This window comes from Neolamprologus brichardi, chromosome 17 (genome assembly GCF_056152115.1).
Source record: "Neolamprologus brichardi isolate AB-2024 chromosome 17, ASM5615211v1, whole genome shotgun sequence".
Lineage (NCBI taxonomy): Eukaryota > Metazoa > Chordata > Actinopteri > Cichliformes > Cichlidae > Neolamprologus > Neolamprologus brichardi.
The window spans coordinates 14,459,534-14,477,702 of record NC_142120.1 but is presented as its reverse complement, the minus strand read 5'-3'; the positions used below and the strand labels follow the sequence as shown (position 1 = coordinate 14,477,702).

The 18,169-nt window shown below is 40.3% G+C and overlaps 2 protein-coding genes across 2 annotated transcripts; one reads left to right on the top strand and one right to left on the bottom strand.

Moving 5' to 3' along the window:
• Nucleotides 1–411: 411 nt before the first annotated feature.
• Nucleotides 412–8,407, top strand: LOC102784012 (putative polypeptide N-acetylgalactosaminyltransferase 8). The gene is made up of 11 exons (XM_087831199.1): nt 412–633; nt 1,069–1,312; nt 2,239–2,405; nt 3,013–3,196; nt 3,292–3,489; nt 3,933–4,047; nt 4,378–4,563; nt 4,689–4,826; nt 6,803–6,898; nt 6,974–7,141; nt 8,189–8,407. The coding sequence occupies exons 1-11, from the start codon at nt 441–443 to the stop codon at nt 8,321–8,323; spliced, it is 1,824 nt and encodes a 607-aa protein (XP_087687325.1). The 5' UTR covers nt 412–440; the 3' UTR covers nt 8,324–8,407.
• Nucleotides 8,408–8,811: 404 nt separating this feature from the next.
• ada2b (adenosine deaminase 2b) lies at nt 8,812–18,156 on the bottom strand. The gene is made up of 10 exons (XM_087831200.1): nt 17,924–18,156; nt 17,121–17,504; nt 16,277–16,496; nt 15,974–16,184; nt 15,733–15,860; nt 12,442–12,532; nt 12,051–12,159; nt 11,793–11,950; nt 9,660–9,862; nt 8,812–8,985 (listed from the first exon to the last, which is right to left on the bottom strand). Exons 2-10 carry the CDS (start codon nt 17,419–17,421, stop codon nt 8,898–8,900), a joined length of 1,509 nt encoding a protein of 502 aa, XP_087687326.1. The 5' UTR covers nt 17,422–17,504; nt 17,924–18,156; the 3' UTR covers nt 8,812–8,897.
• Between the last annotated feature and the right edge of the window lie 13 nt (nt 18,157–18,169).

The window sequence follows — 18,169 nt, the reverse complement described above, 5'->3', positions numbered from 1 at the left end:
TTTGTTTTTTTCCTTTCAGTGGTGAAAATGGGCTGCCAAACAGACCAAACCCTAAATATTGACCTTTTCGATGTGTTTTTACTAAACAGGCTGGACTATACTGTTGCAGTGCCACAAGCAATTCAGTACTACTCTTTCAGTCCTGTTCCCCTTACCTGCAGAGTCGTCCTCTTTTTCTACCCTCCCAGGTAAGTGCAGTTAATAGTACACACCTGCACCTCAGGTGTAATGTAGACAGCAGAGTGGAGAATAATGCATGTCTCCAGCACACACTTCTTTGAATATGATGTAAATTTCAGGATATCAGATTACAGCTCTCGAGCAAGGGGTGGGGAGTCAGGGAAGGGAGAGCGCACCTGAAGAAGGCAGAGGAAATGTTTTTTCCACCTCTTTTCACTGTGAAGTAGAGGAGTGTACCTAGCATACACAGGAGCACCGGAATGAGAGCAAGCTGGATGAAAGCTATGCTTACGGTCCTTATTGTGGCCTTCGCATTGCTATACCTCAGCTCTATTAAGAAGGAGGTCCACACTCATTCTGAGAGACTGCAGAGGGTCCATTACAATGACTCCATCAGGGGCCAGGGAATCGTCAAGAGGATGGAAAAGATGGAAGCAGACATCAACAGGCTGCGTGAGTTAAAGTCTCAGTTCGGCAGCTGCTTATGTGTAAAGTCTGTATTTAGAGTTGAGTGAAGAAACAATGAAGGCTAGATCTGTTCATCTGAGGTGTTTCTCATCTGCTACACATGAGAATTTCCAAAACGAAACAATTAAAGTAGCAATTATTTTTGAAATAAAGTGTCAGCTTTTTTGTTTTTTATGTAGGGGCCCTTAAGATATTTAGTTTAAAGTGTAAAACCACAACTCTCATTGGATACATTTAGCTTTTATGCTTGAAAATTAAAAACACCCGCCTGCTTTACTACTCACTTATTGGAGCTTTTCAAGTTGACATTGCTAAAAAGTACCAAACTGCTCTTACCTGACTGTTACTGACTCGGTTTTCATAGGCAAAAAACAAATTAGATGGACAATGCAAACACCATGTGGTCATTTCTGTCCGCAGTCGGTTTAATGAATAAACTGGAAAAGAGTGCACCAGCAGCTGAGAGGAAGGAAGAGGTGAAGGACAAGAGGAAGATGGTGAGGAAGCTGTACCCCAACTCTGATCTGTTCAAGAAGTGGGGTGACGATCTGTCGGAGGAGGAGCAGAAGGAAGCCGAGCAGTTGTTTCAGAGATATGGATACAACGCCTTCCTCAGTGACAGGCTGCCCCTCAACAGAGAGATTCCCGACACCAGGCCTCCAAGGTGAGTGCAACACACGAATCCGAAAGAAAATCTAAAAACACACACCGAGCTGCTTTGTGTGTGTTTTTGAGATCGATCAGCGACAATGACATTTTATTGTCTTTGTCTTAGCATGAATGCATATGAATTTAGTACATATACACACCCAATGGCTACATTATTAGGTACACGATTGCTAATGCAGATATGTAATCGGTCAGTCATTAAGGCATGTATACACGGTCAAGATGATCTTCTGCAATTAATCTTGACCCTGAGGAAAAAAGGTGATTTAACTGATGTTGGCTGTGGCATGTTGTTGGTCTAAGGATCTCAGAAACTGCTGATCTTCTGTGATTTCCTTAAACGACCATCTCTTGGGTTTACAGAGAATGGTCAGAAAAAGAGAAAATACCCAGTGAGCGCCAGTTATCTGGGAGAAAATCCTTTGTTTGGGTAAAAGGTGAGGCTATTTTGAGTGGAACGCAAAGAAACGGTAACTCAAATAACCACTTGCTACAACCAAAGTATGCAGAAGAGCATCTTTGAAAGCAGAGAATGTTAAACCTTGAGGCAGATGGGCTACAACACCAGAAGACAATATTTGAATGAATTTTGCATCAAGAACAAGAAAGCATGCCTTTCATCAACATTATTAAAATTTAAACAACAGAGGCAACTTCACTATTGATGCTGACCGTGTCCATCTCTTCATGATCACAGCGTACCCGTCTTCTGTTGGCTGCTTCCAGCAGCATAACACACCATCAGATCCTGTATGCTGGTATCTTTAACATGAAAATAAGTTGAAATGGCCTCCACAGTCGCCAGATGTCAATCCAGTAGAGAACTTTGTAATGTGGAGTGAACACTAAAGGATACAATTTCAACTTAAAAACATTTAATTTATTACTTCTTCAGGCTGCCTGCTATTTTTCTGCTCACAGGTGTGCTGTGAAAAATTATCCGAAGGATCTGCCGACCATCAGTGTTGTGTTAATCTATTTGGATGAAGCTCTTTCAATCATTAAAAGAGCCATACGCAGCATCGTGGACAAGACGCCAGCTCGGCTGCTGCAAGAAATCATCCTGGTGGACGATCACAGCAGCAACGGTGAGTCAGCATGCTTCCAAAATAATTTTCAGACTGTGGTGGATATCCTATGTACACAGGGACGGTACTCAGATATCTGACAAATCTGAAACCAAGCGAGAAAGGAAGGCGCTCACCGCAGCTTTAGTTTATACTGCAAATGATGGCAGAAACTACATCCTTTTATTACAGGCAATAAAAGACATCAGTGTAAAATATGAGATCTGGTTTGAGTAGCAAAGGCTGCACTGAAATGGGACACGGTTGCTTGCGTTTGTGGGTTGGAACTGAAAACATATATCAGGGAGTGTAATGTGTAATTGCGATGTTGCTGTGCATTGACAAAAGAACTGATAATCCTAAATAAACACGACCACGTGTGTAGAGTTCTCAGAGTAGCAGAGTGGCTTTTACAGAGATAGTACTCTGTATGTTATTTTTAATTACTATGAGTATGGCAAATAAAAAATCTTGTTTTATATTCAAAGAAGTGCCAAATCTATCAGCTGATTTGTGAAACAGTCTTTGAATTGTTTTTATTAACAATCAGAAAAAAAGTGATTGTTAGAGGTATGAGTAGATTTAATCTGCAGCTCAGATTACTGAAACAGTTCTTTATTTTCTGCAGAGGACTTAATGGAGAAGCTGGATGATTACATCAGCTTTATCCATGAGGATCGTCCAGGCCTGGTGAAGAAAGTGCGGCACTCTGAGCAGCTGGGCCTCACCCAGGCCAGACTGTCAGGCTGGAAGGCAGCTGAGGGAGAGGTGATTGCAATCTTAGACGCTCACATAGAAGTCCACGTCCAATGGTTGGTTTAAGATCTGAGTGACTCTTTTCAGAGCTGTGGTGATAATCCTGTAATTGGCCCTCATGTTTCTTTTAAAACTGTTTGTGCGTGTCTAGGGCAGAGCCTTTACTGGCTCGGATTAAGGAGGACCGGACCGTGATACTGACGCCTGTTTTTGACAAAGTCAAATACGATGACCTGACACTGAGTCCCTACAATACTGCATCTCATGGCTTTGACTGGGCAATGTGGTGCATGTACGAGTCCTTCAGACCTGAGTGGTATGCCCTGAATGATGAGACGCAGCCTGGCAAGTAAGAGTCACATTTAAAGACATCACATTTTAACTCCCAGCATGTCAGGACAACACAGTGTGGACGTTTCAGACTCTCCGCTGAACCACGGCTTAGAAAGCTATGAAGACTGTACACATGGAGCCATTGTTGCCAAAACAAATATTCAAGGATAGTTGCAGATAAAATCTTTCACATTAAGCAATCTGTAGAGTGTAACACAGCACCCATGTGGGTGTCTAGAGGTTGCACAAAGAGCAGATTTTGCTGCTAGAATTAAAGCAAAACACCCTTGATCACACATCCTTTGTATTTTGGTTTTTTTAATCCTTGGTTGCTTTGGTGTTTCAGGCTTTGCGGTCATAATTCTTTATAATTAGGTTTGCTTTGCTCTCTTAGTTTGAGTGCTGTATGGTAAGATTTTTTGCTTATTCAGCTTTTCCTTTGTTAAACCGTGTCACCAGGAGCCCCTCAGTCATGGGGATACTTGTGGCTGATTGCAAGTTCTTCGGAGAGATTGGAAGCCTTGATGGTGGAATGAAAATATACGGTGGGGAAAATGTGGAGCTGGGCATCCGGGTAAGTAAACTGACTGATCAAGTCCTAATGGAGACTTGGAGATTTGAAATATGTTAGTCTACCTACCTTTTATTTAGCCCTACCATATGTGCCTTTACACACTTCTTTTTGCAACCAGGCTCTGTGGCTTTAGGTGGTTTGCAACGTTATGGTTCCTAAATGCTTTCACTTTGTAATAATACCACTTGGATCTAAAGTCTTATACAAATAAATTTATTATTGACTCCAATATAACTTTATTTGGTTTTATTTGTGATCAGTTTTAATGGGTAATCTTTTTATATTAGTTGCATTAAAAGCCTCCAAACCTACTTTTATATGTTTTCACAGGTGTGGCTGTGTGGAGGAAGCATTGAAGTTGTGCCTTGCTCTAAAATTGCCCACATTGAACGAGCAGTAAAGCCTTACCTCCCAGACTTGAGTGTCACGATGAAGCGTAATGCACTGAGGGTAGCAGAGGTGTGGCTAGATGAATACAAATACAATGTCAACATTGCTTGGAATCTTCCCCTTGAGGTTAGAAGAGAGGGCACCTTCCAAGTTGCATTTAAGATCCAAATTGCACAGATGTGTGCTCTGCAGGTTGAGTAATGGTGCGAGCACTTAAACATGTCTCTGTGGTCCTATTGTTTTTCCTACAGAATCATGGGATAGACATCGGGGATGTGTCGGAGAGAAAGAAGCTCAGGGAGAGGCTTAATTGTAAGCCCTTTAAGTGGTATTTAGACAATGTTTATCCCAAGCTGGACCCCCTGCATGACCTGCTCAGTTATGGAGCTGTAAGTCAAAAATAACTGTTTTGTCGGAATACGTATGAGAGGTTGGATATTAAAGTGTGACCATAAAGTCTTTTTAACTCTTTAATTCTCATTAATTATATTTAAAGGGCCTCTCTGTGGAATGTTTTTAATGCTTTTCAAGGGTCTCCCCCCCCTATAAACGTATTACAGCTTTAAAAATTTCAAAATGAGACCTTCCCCAAGTTCTGAGGTTGCCTCCAATGTCCTACATGTGGACTTTTTTTTTTTTAATGTAAAGGTTGTATGATGGATTCTCTGCAAAAACAAATTGGTGTGATTTATGTGATGTTTATTCTCCTAAATCACAGGCTTAAAGGCCTCTTTTCTGCTGCCCCATAACATCACCCCAAAAAAACAGATAACAATATCTGTGAGTCAAATTTAGCCACTTACTTGCTATGTTGGATTGTAGCAAAAGAACTGACCAGAACTGTCTTCTTTCAGCTATTTTGCTAGTGATAGACTGTGCAACATATTGTCGTGAGTGGTTGAGGTTAGCTGGGCCTCCAGTGGTGTAGAGGTTAACACATTTGTTTTCGCTGGTTTGTCTCAGCTGGAGAGACACGTCGTCCCCTGGGTTGTATTAGAGAGTCCATCAAATATGTGGCCAAATTTGACAACAGATGCCAAAAGTAGTTTAGATACAAACTCTTTGTCATACCTTTAAATTTATTTTCCTAGACTGTATATAAAAGATGGATGTAGTTATTGTGATGGTTGCGAGGTTCTGTTATAAAACCTCGACATGAGCAGTTTTGTTATCGCCATCTTTGTGTTAGGGTGGTAACAGTAAAGTAAACAGGACTTGAAACTTGTGACTGAGACCATAAACATGTTTACTGAGGTCACAGAGTGAAGGCGCCAGTTTTAAGACTCAGAAGCAAAATCCATCTTTTTTATACAGTCTGTGATTGAGGTCGCTTGCTAATAATTCTAACTTCATAGCAATGAAAATGCTACATAGATAGTCTAAAATGGTTCCAGCACACTATTAATCATGATCTATGGTGGTAGTTTTAGCCATAAATAAATAATTTAACATTACAAAGTTAATTTTTAGTTAATATTTAATTGAGGATGATGCAAGGCAAGCTTCTCTGCCTTGTCAAGTCAGCTTTGTTGGCTTTATAAAATGACTCAGGCTTATGCGCTGGCCTCTAAGGAGTCATATGTGACATAAAATGCTTACAAGATGCTGCAGCAAGTTCAAATTCACACACATGCTAGTCCCTATTACACAATGAAGATCAGCACACAACATGGGCAGACGTCACCAGCAGCAAAGAACCTTTAAGCAGGTTTTGTTTTTTTTACGCTTATCATATTATTTTTTTATTTGAAGACTTTCATGGGGATACATCAAGGTGTCTCACGTTTACAATAGATTCATTCACTGGAGAATATTATGTACTCTTACTTTGAAACACACCCTGCATAAAAACATAGTGAGAGCATCTGTAAAGCAAACTTTCCATAAATGCTCTCAAGGAACTCCCTCTTAATGGTGCTTCTGCTAATATTTAATTGCACAGAATCTTGGTACAGTGGAATTGCAGTATTAGCAAACTCCCCTTTCCCACCTTTTCTAATTGAGAATTAATTTAAAGTTAGAGTTTTGTTTTTGTTCCAGAGTCAATTTACTCATTTACTTAAAAGAAATACAGTGTTGGGAGTATTTTTATTGTAGTTTAGAAAAGATATTACAATACAAACACAATACTTCATGTTATAATTTGCCTCTTAATCCTTGTTTGGTTGGTGAATTTGGCCTCACTGACAAATACTTTTTGTTAGTTTTGCAAACTCATAATGACGTTTCAGTTTGCATCTTTTTTATTTTTATATCAGTTAACTAAAATGTGTTTCTGCACCATAATAGTGGATTTGTCTGCTGGATACACATTGTGCTCTTTCTAATGAAAGCTGCTCCAGTTTATTTATGCTTTTGTTGGCAGATGATAAATGATCTGAAGCCAGAACTCTGTGTTGACCAAGGCCCGATGCCAGGAAACACACCCATCTTGTATGGATGCCACTTCTATTCGACTCAAGTATGTTTAGATATTCAATGCTTGCAAACAGGTGGTGATTTTGTTTTTGTAGGTAATTGTTGTTCTTTGATTTAGCACTGTTTTTATCGCTCTGATGGACAACTCTACATTGGCGGGATCAAATCTCATAAGTACAACAGCAACCGCTGTCTAGTGGACCCTTTCAGTGGACTCTACCCGGGGCTGTATAACTGCAAAATAGCCAAACAGAAAGACTTTAACATGCTGTGGGATTTTAAACAGGTAAATATTTCAGTTTTTAAATATAGACTCAGTCAAACCTGAGGGAAGTTGCTACCCGACCCACTCTGAATCAGCTGATTTTTTTAAAAATTTTTTTTAACTTTTAAACTCGTCCAGCCAAAGGACTGTTGAGCTTATGCCACACTAGGCATAAGCTCAACTAATGAAACTTGATCACCTAGTAGGTGATGTTTTGCAGTTTTTTTGTAACATGTTCATTGTGGTCCTCAGTTGCTCCCAAACACATTTAAAAAAACAAAACAAAACACCCTCTGAGAAATAAAACAACTCTATAAAATATTGATTAAAAATGCCTACAGTGCTGTGAGGCATCTAAATTTGATGAGACGCATTTGTTGGAGTCAACTAAATATCACGAGATTATAGCAGATTACTAGTAAATGGAGGTCTCAGGGCAGAGAAGTCTGGGTGTCTCGGAGCAGACACATCCATACATCCAGTCAGGTGGATGTATGGATCATCATATTCAGTGATACTGATGATCAATAGAGAAGTTTTTGCAGTTGATGTAAAATTAATTTGATGGTAGTCTGTTAACTTAGCTTAAATATGTTTTTCAGTCCTGAAAATCTTAGTTGGCTATCGGATATTCTTACGAAATATCATAAACGTTGGGGGAAAAAAAACCCTAATTTCAACCAAGTATTAGACTTTGAGGGCCTGTACTGCAGACAATTTTCAAAGCATGAAGGTAAATTTACAAGGCAAATAACCTTGTGTTTATGTAGCACTTTTCTACTCTGCCTGAGCACTCGAAGTACTCTATACAACATGCCTCATTCACCCAGTCACACAGCACTTTTGTATTCGAGAACCATTTGGGGTTGGTTCTGTACCTTCCCTAAGGATACTTTGGCATGCAGACTGGCTCAAACCACCACCCTGCTGAGCTACAGCCTTGCAAATATGGTGACGTTATTGTATAAATTTAAAAAAAAAAAAAATCAGCCTAATCTGAGGTCACATGGAAGCCAGTCACAAATGTCTGGAAAAGAAAAGGAGACAATAAAATGTGTTTATTTGCAGGGTGGACCGATCCAGAACAGAAAAACAAAGCGATGTCTAGAAATTGCGAAGGATGACGTTGGCTTTTACCAACTCGTCGTCCAGCAGTGCACCGGTCAGAGCTGGAATATACAAAATCTCATCAAAGACCACTAAGAGACTGCTGGGCAGGTCTCAGAAGATAATGAGCTGTTTATTGCACAAAAAGTGAACCTCGTGTCAAAGAAAGATTTTTAGTTGTCTGTCTGTGTTTCTGAAGTGAGTCACTGAAAAAGTGAAACATTTTTTCTTCTACTTTTTGTATTTACATTAGATGTATGTATGTCTATACGTATGTATGTGCATCAACTACAAAGAAGCATTTTTCTTGTTTGTTTTGAATAGAGAAATTTCCTTGTGAACAGTTGCCCTGTACATGTTTGGTATTATGAAGACAAGACTAGCTGTGCATGACAAACTTGACCAAACCTCCCCCCCCCACTGTCAGCTGGTCTCTTGTAAAGCTTCTTTGTGATCGATCAAGGGGTGAAAAAGCTACTAAGACACTTACAGTACAAACCTGCCAATGCCGTCATACTGTTAGTCTTACTGTTAACAGAGACTCCAATAGCCTTAATCTTTTCTTTTTTTTAAATAAAGTCTGCTAAAGGCCTATGAATATTTACCTTAGTGATATTACAAACATTCAGTCATTCATTCAAGTCAGTCAGGATCTAATATCACTCGGCTGTTATGAGTTGGCAGAAATGAAGGCGTCCCACTTTTTCTGCCACATGGCACGACCTGAATCCTTCAGATGAGCTGGGAGTGAGCTGTACCTGCAGGCAGAAGAAGAAATATTTAATGAGAAGAAACATACTGCAACAGGGCTTAAAATCAAAGGTTTTATTAATATTAATATAAACATTCATGTTTTTTTTTTTTTAAATGTGAAAATCATCTTGAAAGTTGCTTCAAAAATACAATTCCAACATGAACATTATTGTCCTGACAAATAAATAAGGACATTATCTGAACGCTTGGCTCCATTTTTTCTAAACATGAGTAACTCTGTGTTAGCATAGTGCTGAACATCATTTTGGAGGATACTGTTACTGATAGCATGAGTTTAGTCGTCCTCGTGCAATTAAAAACTGGTATGCTCATAATGCTGACTTTAACTAATTATATCTACATTTTCTAAGGAAAATGTTAAATTTAATGGAATCTGGTCAGATGAAATGTACTTTATTTAAATAAATAAACCTTTGATTTGATATATTTTCAGTGCATTCCTGAGAATTGTTCTTCATGTTTATTGAGAGATGAAAATCATTGAGTGTATGTTGGACTGAAATTCATTCATTTGTATAATTTAATTCATGCTCATTCAAAGATAGTATGATGAAAACTGGCATCAGCTGTTGGCCACCACATTTTGAGTCCATCTTGTTTTCTTTGAAGGCTTAACGTTAAAACACGAATGAAAGAAATAAAGTGAAATTATTCTGACGTGATGGAGTTTGCAGCCAGTTCTTTGAGCGTGCCCAGGTTTGCTTTCAACCCTCCGATGCCCACGAATGCTTGATAGAAGTCATAGGAGAGGCCTGTGGTGCCAAACAGGGACGGGTCATCGGCACTGATGACCATCGGGTGACCCTCTGACATCAGCACAGTAGCAGGGTGGTTCCTCAGGTCTGAAACCAGCTTCAGCACCTGCAGGTCAGAGGTGAAACAAACTCGGGTAAGTTATGTATAAACACATGTACATACTGTGTGTATTTTATGATGGCAGTGCTAACAGGTCATTAATGTGACGCGTATATTTCTGTTCACTTATTTATTTAATCTTTAAGCTTCTTCTAAAACACCTGCTAGATTTAGATAATCTTACAATTTTAAATCATGTTAATTTAATCGACATTTCTTGCCATTGTACCAGCTGACTTTTAGTGGTTGCAGTTTAAATTTCAATTTAATCAGGCTTAACGTTTGACACCGGTATTACCTTTTGTCTTTGGTAGCAAGATATCATTTATAAATTAAAGATTTTTATGACAAGTTAACATTTTTCTTAGTTTTACGTTTGTTCTTGACTTGGAAAGTTTATCAACCTACGTATGAGATGAGTTGTTTTTATACTCATATTTCAGAAAGTGCTACAAAACTACTACCAAAGACCATACTGATGACTCATCCTGGAGGCCACAAAAGAACCCAGAACAACATCTAAAGAACTGCAGAACTCACTCTCCTCAGTTAAGGTCAGGTCACGCTAAGAAAGAGACTGTGCATCCATGGGAGACTTCAAAAGAGAAAACCAGCAAGTCCACATCTATATGTCAACAACAAAAAAAACAATGTGAAGGATTTGGAGTGGCCTAGTCAAACTCCGGACTTAATACAATTGAGGGGCTTTAGCATGATCATAAACCCTCCAGTGTGGCTGAATTAAAGCAATTCTGCAAAGAAGAGTGAGCCAACATTCCTCCACAGCCATGTAAAAACACTCATTGTCAGTTATCGCAAACACTTGATTGCAGTTCTTGGTGCCAAAAGAGACACAACAAGTTATTAGGTTTCGGGGCAATTGGATAACTTTTCTCTTAATAAATGAAATCATCATTGAAAAGATATTTAGAATTTACTTAGGTTATTTTTGTCTAATGTGACAAATATGCAAAAAGGGGGCAAATGCTTTTTCACAGCATTCTACAGGTATATCACCTTGCATTGCCCATAACATTAAAGGTGGTCTCTTCTTAAAGTTAGATTGTTTTATAGAGTGTTAATCCTACATCACGAAGAAGCTACAAATCACAGCAACGTCTTCTGCTCTGGTAGCTTTAAAGGTATTCAGTGCAACACAGTCAAGCGTGGGTCGGAGGCTGTGTCATCCAAATATGTCTGTGAAGGTTCTCAGTCATCCAGGTCATCGTAGTCTAAGGAGCTTGGAAAGAAAAGTGTCTGGACTTCTTTAAGTTGCTTGAAGACATTTCACCTCTCATCCGAGAAGCTTCTTCAGTTCTAAGGGTCAAATGGTGGAGAGTCCCAGATTTAAACCCAGTGGGAGTTTCCCCCCAAAGAGGGGACAAAGGACCCCCTGATGATCCTCTACCTAATCACATGAGCCAAGGTGTGAAAACGGGTGTGGGTCCCAAGAGCCAGGGTTTCGGGTGAGCTCATTGTGAAACCTGGCCCCACCCTATCATGTAGTGGTTTGCTGAGGTCAGATGGCCCAGGATGTGAGTGGGCGTTAAGGCGCCTGGGAAGGGATCTCAAAACTGGATTATATATGGCAGACAGTTGGTGTCATAAACCACCACCTCAGGAAACCACATGATAGGGTGGGGCCAGGTTTCACAATGAGCTCATGAGCTCCGAAACCCTGGCTGATTGTGACCCACACCCGTTTTCACACCTTGGCTCAGGCGATTAGGTTGAGGATCATCAGGGGGTCCTTTGTTCCCTCTTTGGGGGGAAACTCCCACTGGGTTTAAATCTGGGACTCTCCACCATTTGACCCTTAGAACTGAAGAAGCTTCTCGGATGAGAGGTGAAACGTCTTCAAGCAACTTAAAAAAGTCCAGACACTTTTCTTTCCAAGCTCCTTAGACTGTCATCCAAATAGTAGTAATGAGCTTACCTGGTTTGAGATGGGACAAAGCTCCACAGCCACATTTCTTTTCCTAGAAAGTTCTTTGGCAAGCGGATGGTGCGCTAAAGCGTAGCCGTGGCCAATGCGCATGGTGTTGAATAGAAGGGCATCAAGAATATTTTGATCTGTGTCTGTGCCTTCGTCATCTGTACACATAGATACAAATACAGCGTACAGTACATTTCAAAAGAATTTTTCAAATCTTACTCATGGTATAATGAGCTTTATGCTTTTTGATCCCCCCACCTGTCTCCCCTGCATGAAAGAAGTACGGCAATCTGACACCAAGTTCAGCTGGCAGAGACAGGGCCTCTCTGAAGAACCAAAGACTCTTCCCGCTGTCCTCCCGTCCAACCTGCAAACCATAAGGTTAACTTGTAATGCTACGCTAGGGTACATCCTGCAAGAGCTGACAGTCAATCATATGAAGACAGACAGAAAGCCATTCATGCTCACATCTAAGGTGAATTAGGAGTTAACTTGAATTTCTTAGGATTGTAGGCACAATACAAGAAGAGCAGAAAAGTCACACAGACATGTAAACTCCACACCACATGGCCCCCAATAAGCAGATAAATGATCTCTGGACTCAGAGCTTATAAGAAGTTGAGGCTAAAGTACACGGGTCACTTCTTACCATGTCAAATCCTGCAACAACATCTGGGAAGTCCTTTTGCAGCTGAATGGCCTCTTTTACAGCAGCTTTGACCTCAGATATAGTCAAAGCTCTGAAGAAAGGAACAACAGACATAGATGACAGTACTTTCTAAGACTCACAAACAACAAAATGTTTAATTTTACATCAAGATATAGAAGTTAAGATGCCTGCCTGAGAAAAATCGGTAAAACCAGTAAAATTAAGACACATGCACATTTTAAGATTAAATTAAATGGTTACTTTACCCTCCTGTTATGTTGGTTTCCAGGAACACCAATTATGCTCCTGGGTTAATTTGACCCGGGGCCAATTTACTCATCCAAAAGTGTCAGAAACACTGGCATTGATTATTTTACAATTTTCTTTTCTAATTTTGATTTTTTTCGTTTTCTGTAGTGATGCAGATGACATGTGACATCTCTTCTGCTTTGGGTCAATCTGACCCGCAACATAACAGGAGGGTTAAAGTAAAATTTGACCTAAAAATTAATGTCTTAATAAAATTTTGCAGCAATATCTGTACAAAGTTTAATATGTATATTTCAGTCTGCTGCCAGCAGAGCTAAAAAAAAAAAAAATTCAAAATCAACTTCACAGATGTTAGGATATCAGTCATGCTATCAAACTTGTCTCAGTGACTTTAGAGTGCTCCCAAACTTTTCATCCCTAAATTAAGTGCTAAATAACGTGCTTTCTGTCGGATTAACACAACATCAGGATTTAACAGGACTCCATCACAGCTGCAGAAATCATTATACGTCCCGTTTTCATGTGTTTGGATTTATCAAATGAATGGACTGTCCCGTTCATAACTGGACTTTGTCGCTGCTTCCTTTGCAAGAAAACAGGAAGCCGAATGATTCGAGATAATATATTGAATTATCATTTACTTATTTTCCAAACTGGAACACAGTTCGACTTAAAGTAGAGCTTGGAGATCACAACATCTTGCCCCCATTTTATTTAACATGAGAAATGTGCTGCCAGTGGTTGGAAGTAAGTGGTGGAAAGTAATTTGGAGGTACATACATTGGTTACAAGGCTATTATCTAATAAGTTCTTTTCATGCCTAAAGATGAATAAAAATACTTAAGAAAAAAATCTTGATTGAGGTTGTCATAATTCATTTCCAGTGGAGTTACTTGAAGACCACTGAATTCTTTACATTTAACTGAAGACAGTTTTTAAAAAAAAACCCACACACAATATTTCAAAGAAAACATTATGTTGCAAAATAAAAGCTAATTTTCAACTTCATTCCACGAGACAGGGTCCAAAAAAACCCTGGACAAGTTACATAATGGTAAATCATATGCACATAAAAGAGCTAGTGTGCTGTCTCACGACTCATGAGGGTAATTAGTAGCATAACTGCCTCTAAAAAGACTCATAGCTCCTTATCTCACTAGTTAAAAAGGAAAGGGGAGGGGTTCACCACTTGAAAAAAGACTAGTGAAAGACTAAATGATCAAATATTCCAGTTGAAAAAAAATTTAAAAATGTGTAAATATTATTAAAAGATTCAGAGAATCCAGAGAAATCTCTGTATACAACGGATAAGGCCAAAGCCTATCCTTGTCTCTCTGGGGGTAGTGTATCAACAACACTCATCACTGCTTCCACTGATCCAAAAGTCTATGATACAAGAAAAAGAAAACATTTATGAACAACATCCATAAACACCGCTGCCTTCTTTGAGCCCATGCTAATTTTAGATGGGCTAAAGGTGTGCAAAAACTGTGCTACAGTCTGGATAATCTGAGCTTTTTTTGGAAATCACAAATGTGGCATCCTCTGGGCTGAAGAGGAAATGAACCATCTAACTACAGATCACTGTGGACCAAAAAAGCCTGCACTTTTGATAATTTTTTTTTTTTTTACGTGTAATCCAACAGCATGCCACCAAGTCCAGGTTTGTAAATCTGCCTTAGCATCTTCTTTTGTCACACCAGTTACTGGCCTGGGAGCTCCAAGTTCAACATCCTTTGTCTAATATATCCACTCCTCTGCACACGTCCAAGCCATCTCAGCCTAACCTTCTAACTTTGTCTCTAAACCACTGAGCTGTCCCTCTAATGTACTTTAATCTTTTCCATCCTCGTCACTCCCAATGAAAATTGCCTCCTTCAGCTTGGTTTCCTGTCTCCTGTCTGCTACTTCCCTTTCACTATTGCTTCTATTCTTCTCACACTCTTTTAAACCTCTAATAGCATAGCTGACTTCAGGTATATGAACTAATCCACCTTAACTACATCTATGCCTTGTTCGCCTTCCACCTGTCTCACTGACTTTCATTCCTCTTCTTTGCAGTGCATACCTGCACCTCTCCAGGGTCTCTTCAAACTGTTCCCTACTGTCAAAACAGAGCACAATGTCATCTGGAAACATGCCTGACCTTACGTTAACCTGTCCTTCACCACTGCAAACAAGAAGGGGTTCAGAGCAGACCGCCGATGCAATCTCTCTCCAACCTTGAATATCTGTCACTCCTGAGTTCCTCATACAGTGTCACAGGTCCTCTCTTGGCACTCATCATCTGCTTTCTTTACACCCACAAAGAAACAGTGAAGCTGACCTTCAGCCTGCACTTCTGCATCAACACTCCAAGCGTCCGTAGTGCTCTTTCTCAGGGTGAAGCCATACTGCTGCTCACTGATTGTCTTTTCTTAAGCCAGCTTCAACAGTTCTAGCAGGACAAAGCTTTTACAATGCCAAACATTTATCCCTGTATTCAGTTCAATTCACTTTTCTTTATCTAGCACCAAATGACAGCCTGTCTCAAGGTTCTTTTTGTAAGATGAAGACCCTGAAATAATATAGAGACACCCCCAACAATCGATTGAGCCTCTATGAGTAATCTACGGAAGAGGATTAGGGCCACTGGAAAAAGAAAGTGGGCACGTCTTTTTTTTTTTTCTTCTTTTCCAGAATTCTAAGAAAAATGTCAGAATTCTGACTTTAAGAAGAAAAAAAAAGTCATGCCCACTTTTTTTTCCCCCCGTGGCCCTAATCCTCTTCCATAGCAATCACTGGGTGACAATAGGAAGGAAAAACTCTTTAACAGGAAGATACCTCTGGCAGGACCAGGCTCTGGGACAGGCAGCCCAGATTGGGGGTCAAGGGAGGAAAACAAGACACAGAAAAGGCATGCATAGGCTCTGTAAACTTTTCCACAATGAAGCTAATAATTTGTGGAGTGCTTAAACAGCCTTGGTTGTCACTTGAAATGGAGCGTAATTTGAGAGAAGCCCTCTCTATGATATATTTTACCTGTGGACAGAAATTATGATACGAGCCCCGAGAAAGTCTGGATGGTCTCCAATAAATTTCTTTGTAACTTCTTGAAATGTTTTCAGAGTCCAGAACTTATCGTGAATAGTTCCATCGAGCTCGTATGTCTGCAACACAGAAAGGTTTCAGTTAGAAATGCAGAAATGTCGGATATACCGCTGCTGTAGCTGTTTAGAACAGGCTGACGCTGCAAGGATCAGGTGTAAACAAACAAACGAACCCTTGAGAGACCACTCCTCAGTTCCAGATACAGGATGTTGTCGCGGTGAAGCTCCTCTAGGCCTTTATAAAAATAATCCTTCAGGACTGGAGCATGGGTGACTAAGCCTGCAGATGCGATGAAGGCTTTCTCAAACTTCCCCCACACAACGTCTTGGCTTGGGTATTGACCATCTGGATCCTCGGTGAACAGAGTGAGGTGCTGCATTAAACTGTAAACCACCCAAAAATGACCTTTCAGTGTTAAGTTCTCCCACTACAGCTTGACTTTACATGTTCAGGAGAGGGTTAGAGGATAACTAACCTGTTATCAAAGCCAGTAGGCTCTCCTATTTTGGCTCTCAAGGTCTCGAGCAGTTGCCAGTAAAAGCAGTCCCAGCGTGGGAAGGGCTGGCGAGCTGAGAACTGGAAGCGGACCGAGTTGTCCCAAGTGAAGCAGATGTAGCAGTTAGGTCTGTAGGTGACGTTTTTCACCAGCCACTCAACACTGACCAGAGAGGAGCTGTGGATGTGGAGGGCTGCGCCTGTCACCCAAACAGCAAGATGTAACCTCAAACTTAGACAAATACTGAAAGTAATCATTGATGACTTGTAAGACAGGCCCTAGGGTTCAGGAATATTAAAGGCCTCCCACACCTGATAAATCTAAGAAAAACTAAACAACCTCACAGTTTCTAATGATTTTGTTTAATAGTTTTCAGTCTCTGTCTGCTCATCTTTGTTTTTCTGAAAACATCTAGTGGAATAGACATCAAGCACCACATCTGCATTCCTCTTAATTTTTTTCCCCAAATCATATTTTTTTTTCCTCTCCATTGCTAATACATACAGCTTTTACAGCACACTACAGTATATGAAATATCAGAGAAAGCAGCCTGGGCGTGCTGCGCAGCTGTGACGTAAAGGAGACCAGAAATATGACTTTTGAGAATTGCTGCAGTGCTTTACCTTTTATTCTTTGTCTGCCAAAATCGAATCACTTTATCATTGAGTCCACATTTAGGATTAACCTGAGGTCACAGTGACCATGACCTTTAAATGCCAAAATAAACAATAACAACATTAGGTTTGGTTGGGTCCCCCTTCTAAGCTCCTGCATCTGTTTCTGGTGGACTGATGCAGTAGGCCAGACAAAGCTTTAACATCACCTTTAGGCATCTTTTGCAGCAGTTTGAAGACTGGGCTCTTCTCAATGAGAGGTTTTGCTTTGAAGAAATGCAAAGCAGGAGGAAAAGGTGTGGCAGACATCTCTTGCTCCTTCAATCGATGGAGGTAAGCGTCCAGCTTCTGCTCGGCTGCTGTCAGCACCACTTGTCCTCCCGTTTGCCTGGATGCCTCCTGACGCATCAGCAGGTCCCTTTGAGCGGGGTCAGGCATCCCTTCAGTCACCCTCACAAACCACAGAAGGGGCACATAAGTGACCACAGCCCAGAGGAATGAGATCACCATGTCCTTGTGTGCCACCGGAGGGTGCTGTATCCCTACTAGAACAACATGTTCTCACTCTTGAAAGGAGCAGGCTGTATTTGGTGCTGGAAATGAGAAGATACTCCATGAAAGACACGAATACTGTCATTAAAGGAGAAGTTTTTGTAGCTTTGATAGTAACTGAATAATTTTCAAGCTTGTTACAAGTTCTTTAGGATTATAACATGCTCACACAGTGCTGACAGATTCTAGGGTGAAGCCGCACTCAACTGATTTATTTTGAGACTTGCTCAATAATCCAGGTAAGCAAATCCCAGAAAATTGATTCTGTTAATCCTGATGCTGAGAACGCTGTATCCAGATGAACAAATTCAACTTTCTAGCATAACCGTTTTACTTTCTGGACCACATTTATTATGCATAAGAGGTAACGAAAGTAGCACACAGCTCTCGGTAACAGTGACAAATGAAGACAAATCTTAAAAGGCAAATCTAAGTTCTTTAAAAACAAGACCATACTTACAAGAACCGCAAGAAGCAGCGTCTTGTGTCTCTCTCCACCGTCTCCTTAAATGCTCGGCTTGTCTTCCACAAGAAACTCTTGAATGTTAGGAAAAATACTCGGAGCGACCGGATAATTGGGACATTTTTGTCTGACTAATACCATGTGATAAACTAATGAATGAAGCATGAATGGCCAGTGTTGCAAAATAAATGGAAAAGACTGGAGATCATTCAGCTACGAGAACAATGTGCAAGTCAAAACGAA